Here is a 9,870-nt window from a genome sequence, read left to right on the forward strand (position 1 = left end):
AACCTGTCAGGCAGCCTGCAGACCGAGAATTTATGGATGTGTTTTCAATTTCTCTGACAGAATCTGTTTGGACTGAGGACAGCTGTTTAATCTTTGAAATATGTGTTCCATAACAAACGCTGGAATCACATATAAATCGCTCCTTTCATTCTGTGAGCCAAACCCTGACTAAAGGGGTTTGCAAATCCCTACAAGGTGCTCTTTGCTTATTGCTCACTCAGAAAGAGAAAAAAAATTTTTTTTCTTTAATGAAATGCAATGTTGAGGAACTGCCAAAAATAGATGCTCCCTATCTGCCTTCACATATGGTAGCTTCTTTCTAGCCAATTAACTACCAACGAACTGAGGAAGAGCTCTAAGATGGGGCATGCGCAGATGGCCTGGGCACAGATGGAAGTCTCTGATCCTGATTCCACCCACTAAGGCCCAGGAAGCCCATCATGACCCAGACTTTTATTTACAAAGCCATTTTCCTTTGCCTTAGCTAAGCCCCCAGAACTAAGACTGATGGGTTGTCACCTTTGGGACAAATCCTGTTTGTTCATTCCCTGCCTCTGGCTTTTAGCTACGTCATGGTAAAGAGAAATATCCAAGGCCTACAAAAGGCTATTCTTTCACGAGTTTTACCAATACACCTATTTCTACATTAACACCATACTGGAGAGTTGTTTTTTTTTTGTTTTGTTTTGTTTTGTTTTGTTTTGTTTTGGTGTGGAACTGTAGTGGATATGGGGTTTTACACTGTCTGAAAATACCCAACTTACACCCACTCTTGTATTTCATGAACTCTTACTCCAAATTTCAAACTAATCAATGCATAGTTTGGTATCTATATTTATGCTTTTCTTCTCTCCAAGCCAATATAAAGCTAATAGAAATTTTCTGCCAAGTGATCTCTTTTCTATAATTTTCGATTAATTTGGAGTCCATGGGAAGAATTTTTCTCGGGGGAGACAGCACTTAAGAGATCTATTTCTTTTTAGAGTTTTTGTGCATTTCGTTTTTGTTTGGGGAGAAATGACTGCCGGAATTGAAAAGAGAGGCAACTGACTAGCCCACCCTGTGTTTACTTATGGGGTCTTATAATTAAACTGAACTAAACGCTACATGGCCTTTAACAACACAAAATTAAAGTAATTTCCAATTAAAAGTAATGAAAGGGCTTCATAATGGGACAAAATGATAACATCTACCATTTGCATGGTCATATTCCATGCCAAGGACTTTACAGTGATTAATTCATTTCATTCTCATAACCATGCTGCTGGGTTAAGAGCAGTAGCTCACACTAGGGAGAAAGGAAAGAATAACTGGGATGGGGGAAAGGAGAAAAGAAGGAAGGATTATATATATACATGATAGCTAATATAATTCTATTACTAATTTCTATTAGTTCATTGAAAGGAACAGTGTTTATATTGTTTGACCAATCTTACATGCCTATATCTAGTAATCTGAGCAACTACTTTGAAGTAACAATATGCAATATAATAACCATTGTCAATTTCTTATTATCTTGTTTTGAAACTCTGTATCATTTTTATTGCTTTTATTATTTCTCTAAAATAAAACACATACATTACTATCATGTACACCTAGAAAAGAAAGAGCAGTAGCTCACTCTAACAGAGATGGAGAAACCTAGGCTCAGAGAGGTCCAGAGCCTTTAGCAAAGTCACACAGTCAGGATTCAGTGGAACTGGAACTCAAGTGCATTCCTGTTGGGATCTAACATTGTTGTGACTCCGTGGAAGCAATAGTGAAATTCTGTTAGAATGTCAGTTTTGTTTGCTCTTAGGATATCATTAGACCTAGGGAGTTTCCAGGCATGGGTTTACATGTCACTAATACATCAGTGGCTTGGATTCTATCTATAACCCTAATGACGCCTCTGAATTTTAGACTTAAACGTCCAACAGATATTCTCATGCAGTATTTACAAAATGGACCTCCTTGCTTCATCTAGCCCATCTCAGTAAAATGGCAGTTTGGCTCTACCAGTTTATATCCAGCCCACCAGAAAATCTGTTGGATTAGCTTTGGAAATATATCCAGAATTCAGGAATTCCTGGGGCCATGCTCCACATTGCTCATCTATTGCAATAGCCTCTCACCAGAGTCCTGGCTTCCATACTTACTGTCCAGCAGTCAGAATGGTTTGTAGATGGCCCAAGTCAAATACATCACCCCTTGAATTTCTGGATCTTTACCTGGCCCTTCAATATCCTAAGGCATCTGCTTATGACTACCTTTCTCTCAAAGGAAAAACAGAACAGACTGGACCACAAATACCCCCACTCTTAGCCCATACCAGACATATCCTCAGTCATTAATCCCTAGAGGGACCCTATCAAGGTAAACTAATTTCCACCACAGGACATTTTTATTTACTGTCCCCATAGCTGGTTCCCTCACCTAATCAGAGGGGACTCTTTCACTCATATTAAATAGCACCTCTTCTAGATCATGGGTATGTGGGCATTCTTTCTTTTGCAGTTTTTCTTTAAGGTTGAAATTTTTCAAAAGAAAAACACACAGTTCAAACCCTTGTGGTTCCCCAGGTACTAGAGGGAATTTTTGCTGTTGAAAAAAAGGATGAGGCTAGGGTGGTGCCCACCTGTAATCCTAGTACCTCTGGGAGACTGAGGCAGAAGGATCATGAGTTTGATCCCAGGCTGGGCTACTTAGGGACTTAATGAGACCCTGCCTCAAAATTTAAAAAAATAAAAATAAAAATTAAGAAAGGACTGGGGATGTAGCTCAATGTGAAGGCCTTGGGTTCAATCCCCAGTACCACACACAGAAAAAGAAGGATGAAAGAATGAACAAATGTCAGATTAAACTGTACTCCCTAGTCTCCAACACAGAGCAGACATACAGATGACATGGGGACAGTGGTCCTGCTCTACCCTGGGACACTTAGAGCCATGGTCTCAATTTTTATATGGTTGTTGCCCACTTAGCCAAGCACAAGGGAGGTAGAAGTCAACCAATTGATATAACATTCTTAAGGGTGGGTCTTTAACTTACTTATATGCCTCAGCCATGTCACCAAGACAAGGTTTCCACAGGATCTATTTGGAAGAAACAGGCTTGAAATCACAGTATCTGTTCCATTCATGACATGCTTGTTAAGACTCTGTGCTTGTTTTATTTTTAAAAGTGGGGTTCAAACATTTAATTCTTAATAAGGTACCAATGTTTACAGAGAGTGTTACAATAAAAAACCCAGAAGTTGCTATGAGGTTGTTCCAACACCAAATGCAAATATATCTCATAAAAGTCTCACATAGGGTCATTCCCAGCACACCTAGAAGAGCAAGTAGTTATTACCAAACCTGTGTAAAATGGGATCTGGTTAATGTTTCCCAAGGTAGACATACAGGCTCCCTTCTCATGTAAATCATTTCAAAAGCTAGAAGCTGAGTCTGATAAAATACTGCCTACACAAAATTAAAATGAACGCATAAAATTACAATTAAATGGGAATTCAATAGTTTTCCTCCTTGGGTTTCACATCTTTTCCAGCTCACCACCTGATAATGAATACTGAGTAGACTTTGCACGTGTTGATAATTTAAAGTAATCAGATCTCACCTAAATGAAACAAACACCTCCAACATCTTCAGTTTCTGTGACTTATTAGGATCAAGAGTGTATCTGTTTACAGGTCCTCTCCTTCATGAGGCCTTGGGGAAGTACTGAGCAGAGAACCTTGAGACTGCCTGCTTCTAAGCAACACCCAGTGCTCAATATTGAATGACTCACTTTGAACACATTGACCTTTCCCTAACAGCCACAGGAACATCTGCAGTCCCAAGGGATGCACTGAAAAACACTTGGAAAACATTCACCTATCACTTTCAGGATCGCCTTTATTTGGTGTTCTGCAGCCTATTTCCTCAGTTACAGAGACGGAAAACAACACACAAGTGATGTGTCTTACTGAGAACTCCTTTCCCACTGCGTGCCATGGCTTTGTGCATTAAACATGGATCCAGCAAAAGTAGAACTTCCTGCAAATTTCTGGAAAGGGAACAGACAGTATCGAGAAAGACATTTATTTTACCCCCACCAGGTGGATTAAATTCTGCACCTGGATATGCCAAATACCCTCAGAAATCCCGCCCCCCCTCCCCGGCTACTTGTACAAAAAAGTGTGACCAAGAGCTGGGCAGTGTCCCTTTAGAGCTGGGATGAGAACTTAGCCAGTGGGTGAACCACATGCCTGAGGTGAACTCCCTGGGAAGAAGGCCATAAACTGTAGCAGTCCCAACTGTAGACCTCTCCATCCTTGACCTTCACTTGCCTGTCTGACCCTCTCTTGCTATGAAGATCCTGAACCCCACACCAGACTAGAGGATCAATTTGCAAAGAAAAGAAGACCGGTTTGTTTCCGAAGTCATTCTTGCAATGGCTTCCCATACATTCCTGAACGTCTCTGTGCTGAGCCCTGGGACAACGGCACAACTCTCAATTTTGCCTTTAGTGGCCTCAGCCTAGAGAAAACCATTCCCTCAGCCCCCCTTTGTGGCCTCACTAGGTTAGAAGAAAATTCTGTAATGTCACTGACCCTTGACTACCTATCCACTGTTTTCTGGTCTTTGTGAAACTGCCTATTTTAGCTAAGAGGGCTTCCCAGAGTATACGAGGCAAGGCTATGACAAATACTCTCTTTTCTATTACTGGTCAGCTCTGAGGCAAGCCACGTGGGAAAGAGGGAAACTACATGAGGTAAACTTTAAAACTTTCACATTTAACGTCCAGGAGAATACTGCCTCAACTGCACATGTTCTATAGAAACTCCAATAATTACACTAACATTAAGATCTACTGCTTAGTATTTATGTGCTGTGAATGAGACAATGAATTTCCTTCTAAGACCACAGTTGAAATTCTCTGTTAACTGGATATTTACCTGATGATGTAGCTATCTGATGTTAATCTGGGTGGGAGTAATTGACAATGGAAACAAATTTTCCATAATTGACAGCATGACCTGACTTGAACATTTTAATCCAGAGAATGAGTATCATTTTACAACTAGGATTTTTACTAGAAATCTATTTGTACCGGAGTTTCTATCAAAATGAAAGCTCTTATTAGTGCTAAGAAATGATGGATTCTGACTAGGTGTTCGATGTCATATCTGGGAGAAAAGATAGGAAACAAAATGGTCAGAAGAATGTTGGGAAAGTTTGTTAAGAATGAGAGAGTAAGGAAGATACAGAGGGCAATGGCAGAGCCCAGTGGTGGAATTTAATGTGACAGATAGATTTTCCTCCCCAGGTCCAATTCCTCTTCCTTATGAGGAGAATCTAAACTTCACTCAGAGAGTAATATGCCTAGCTAAAACATTTTCCTCCTAGACTCGAACATAGGTATAGAGAGCCATGTGACAGAATTCTAACCAATAGGTGTAGCCAAACACATTGGGGAAAGGTCTGCTTTCATGATACAGACATTGCACTTTATTGATTGCCTCTTTCTTCTTTTTCCCACTTGGAAAGCAGACACGATACCTGGAGATTCAGCAACCACCTTGCAACTATGAGGTAATAAGCCAAAGACAGAGAATGAGGATGGTAGAAAAGAAATGCCTAAGAGTTTTGATCCCTGTTGATATCATGGAGGCAGTCCTGCGTTCTTCTCTCCTAGATTTCTTATTCAGCCCTTCACTACTTTTTGGGGATTCTGTTATTTGTAGTCAGGTGCACACAAACTTGAAAAATCAATATTCAATGGAAATGAGATTGAAAGGGATGGGGATGATTCTGGGAAAGGGAGGATTAAAGACTAAAGTGAAGAGTCAAGTGGGATAAATCGTACTAATGATAGAATGAGCCTAAAACATAGCTTAGTTCCTTCCTGCAGAAGACAGAAGTCCTGATGAAAAGAGTAAATGCATCATTATGTCAAATACAAATGCCCAATGCTTAAATTGGCTGTATGAAATTGAACTCTGTCCTTCTGTGCTGTGATTGCTAGTATGAAAGTGCACACTTACACATTAAAACTGGACATTTTGCATCCTACAGAGAAGAGAATGGAACAGATTTAGAATCAATTTAGTATTTCTCTTCCAATCCATTTGGAGGAGTTCCCACTGAGAACTCATACACCTCATCCTCTTCACAGCCATATCTGAAAAAACCTGAGTGGAAAAATAAGTAGAAACACTGGGGAGCCAGTTTTGACTCTTGCATATGCTACTTGGAAATTAAAACATGCTTGTGGCAAGCAGAGCGCATACAGGCCACAACCCAAGGAAAGTGCCAGCCTGATCAATTATTAAGAGTGCACAGGCAACGGTGATAAGTAAGTGAAGCAAATACAATGAGGATGTAAATCAATACTCAGGTGTGTGTCCTCAAAACAAGGATGCATCCTCTCACATGAGAGGAGACAACGTGCAGCACAACATGCTTCAGTAGTTCATCGTCCAGGCCTCAAGTGTCGGTCAGTCCCAAGGTGCTGGTCTGACATAGTAAAATGGTTTCTTCAAGGTCATCATGGTGTGCAGCCATGATGTTGGCTCAAAAACTGATAAACAGCAAAAAGAATGGGCAATGGGCTCAGAACAGGAGCAAGAAATGCGACAGTCATGAGCAGACTCACGGCGGCAGGCTTGCAGTGTTCACTCTGTTCGCCTTTAATTTTTCTTTTCCAGCAAAGTAAGTGCAACTGCCTTTAGTATGATTCAGTAACATAGCAGCAAAATTTCAAGAATCAATAAATAAGGACATTGCCATGCCAGTACCACTTTGTCCTTTGGACTCAAAGCTTCACATGTGTTCGGAAGTTACAAACATCAGCCTTGAGCAGATGGGGCCACAGCTTCTCCATTCAGCACTTATGTTCTATGCTATCATATAAACCACATCATTTACACCTACCCACATGCCCCCACAGCAGTTAGCAAACTCATTAAGACACACATCTTGAAACTCATAAGGGGTTAAAGCTATAAAATGTCTATCATTGATGGTTTTGCTTTAAAAAAGAAAAAAAAAAGGAAAAGTTTCATCCTTCTCTTCCTTTCAAACTAAGCATTTGTTTCTGCTGCTGCCAGTGCATGATCTCTCACTGGTACAATAATGTATCATTTGTTTATTTCTTTTAAAATGATATAGTCAATGTTTTTCTCAAATAATCGCCACTTTGTTGCTAATTAAACATGATGGATTCAGGGTCCTGGTTTGCCATCTGGGCCATGTGTCTCAGAACATCCTTTTTGGTGATGATGCCAAGAAGTCTCCTGGAGTGGAAAGAAAATAGAGAAGAGATCAGACTTACACCATGAGCTCATTTCTTTCCATAAGCCCAGTGTCTTTTCCACCTGAGCACAGGGTCAGGTGATGTTTCCCAGCTTCAGCCATGGTTGGGCAAAGTCAATGGACTCAGTTCTGGCCAAATGGCCCATAAGTGAAGGTAACAGATGCCACTCTCAGTTCTCCTGCACATCTCACCTGGTAGTCAGAGGCAGAAGAGACAGGAAACAACTCCGGGGCACAGAGGTCTGACGTAGGGACCACATGATTTAAAAAACAGGTTTCTCTATGCCAGACTGTGTGGTCAAGAGCCCATAATTGCAACCCACATAGGCTATGATATGTGAGAAAAATAAACTTTTGTTGCATTAGACCACTGAGATTGCAAGTGTATTTATTACAGCAGTAAGCTTATGATGACTAACTCACTCTCCTAATTTCAAGACTATAATCAATTTAAAATGTGCTTGTGAGCTGCGTGTGGTGGCTCATGCCTGTAATCCCAGCACTGGGGAGGCTGAGGCAGGAGGATCACTGTAAATTTGAGGTTGGCTTGGGCTACATAGTGAGTTCAAGGCCAGCCTGAACTCCAAAGCAAGACCCTGTCTCAAAAAAGTTCAAAAAAGTGCTTATGAAAGCCATTGTCAAAACTTAACCACACCAAGAATTTCCAAGTATAAGGAATTTTAAATATAAAAAATGTTAAGTGTAAAATAAAATTTATTCTATTTGAAATTTGGTTTTAATGGAAGGCTAAAGTTAAACATTTATCTCTCATCAAATATGCAAGTTACCTCCTCTTCTAAAATCCCATTGGTTTCAATTTATAAACAAACAATGTGACTTTTCCAATGTCCCTTGCATAGGACCACCTCAACTGTACATCACTCAACCTCAGGGAGCACCATTCACAAACACTACAGTGTAATAGTGCTTCCTGCATGCACAATTGCCCACAGCAACCTCTGCTTTATTGTTTTATTAAACACTGCAATGGCAACCTGCAGGAACAAATCATACCTCCCAGGTAAAGTGAATGGTTCAACAAAAGAGAATGTGCACAACTTCTTTGGAATGTAAGTTCCATTGCCAAATATGTTTGCAAGTGACTGTTCAGTGTATCTATATCATACCCAAGAAAAGGAAAATTGGGAAGCAACTATAAAAGTCTCACATACAGGAGTCTCTGCCCTCAGTGAACCGGTAGCAGACAGGAATTCCTCACTCAGAAGCACCGGGGACTGCTCTCACTGAGGTTCACGTGTGGGCCCACCCTGTGCGTGCCCTGCACCAAGTGAGTGAGCACTCCAAGAGCTGCTGGTCCAACAGTTTGAGTCCATGCTTTACTTGCACCCCAAATCCCTGGGGGGACACAGTCATGGGTAGTCTGTGATTACTATGGGTCCGGCCCACATCTGGTTCCTGTATGCAACCTGAACTGACTGGAGACACAGAATCAGGTAGTCCACAAATTGTCAACCCTACAGTTAATGTCTGGGTTTTGCCTGTACCCTGAACTGCCTGGGGACATAGGTCCACTGCACCAGAACTGTCACACCAGTGCAACCCAAGACCAGGCTGTGCATGTGCCCTCAATAAAAAGGGGACGCTGCATCAGATGGTCAATGCCCGCATCTGAGACCTGGGATAACTACATACAAATCAACAGCTGGAAAACCCGAGATTAAGTAGTGCTTCTCAGCGGCCACTGAGGGGCAAACTTGACCAATAGGAAAACTAGGGACCCTAGAGGACTTTACTGTGCAGCCATTGAAGAGGGAAACTGAGCCTGCTGCATCCAATATCAAACATGACAAGACGAAGGACTAAAGCACAATCCCAGAATTCCACCCCAATCAGAACAAGTCCAGGAGACATTGACAAAGGAGAACTTGGTAAACACATGCCTGAAATAGCTGAAATGACTGCAATGGGAGTAAAGAAACAACTCCATAACACCACAGAAGAGATGAGATCAGAAATAATCTCTCAGGCAAAAAATGAAATGACAATAATAATGAAAGAACTGTTCAGAATGTCTGAAGAAGAAACATATAAGAAAATAGAAGAACAAAGGCAATGGATGGAAACATTAAATGAAAAATACAGAAAAAACAGAACTCATGAACCAGATTCAAAGAGACTTCCAGGAAAACAAAGCTTCCATTGAAAGCTGCCAAAACCTCTTGAATGAAGCTGAAGATAGAATTTCAGATTTTGAAGACAGCATGGCAGCTAGCGACCATGAAAGAAAGGATCTCTTCAAATCCACAAGGAACCAGGAAAAATCAATTCAACAGCTCGAAGATGAGGCAAAGAAGAATAATATACGACTTATAGGAGTCAATGAAACAGCAGGAGGCAACACAACTGACATAAAAATGTTTGCAGAAATAATAGCAGAAAATTTCCCACCTATGGAAGCAGAACCTGATATACAAGTAAATGAGGCATATAGAACTCCAACCAACCACAACCAAAACAAAACTACACCCAGACATATAATAGTCAAGTTCCCAGATCTCCAGCAAAAGAACAGAATATTAAAAGCTGCTAGAGAAAAGAAACAGGGTACCTGGAAAGAAAAACCCATCAGAAT

The 9,870-nt window shown here is 40.8% G+C and overlaps 1 protein-coding gene across 1 annotated transcript in view; it reads right to left on the reverse strand.

Annotated features, from left to right (window-relative positions):
• Positions 1-3,125: 3,125 nt before the first annotated feature.
• Clcn4 (chloride channel, voltage-sensitive 4) overlaps positions 3,126-9,870 on the reverse strand; it is a 77,642-nt gene continuing 70,897 nt past the window's right edge. Inside the window, exon 13 of the mRNA XM_005411399.2 lies at positions 3,126-7,258. Coding sequence (XP_005411456.1) covers positions 7,168-7,258 — 91 coding nt within the window. The 3' untranslated portion in view covers positions 3,126-7,167. The remainder of the gene's footprint in view (positions 7,259-9,870) is intronic.

This window comes from Chinchilla lanigera, unplaced genomic scaffold (assembly GCF_000276665.1).
Source record: "Chinchilla lanigera isolate Chin_1 unplaced genomic scaffold, ChiLan1.0 scaffold00143, whole genome shotgun sequence".
Taxonomy (NCBI): Eukaryota; Metazoa; Chordata; class Mammalia; order Rodentia; family Chinchillidae; genus Chinchilla; species Chinchilla lanigera.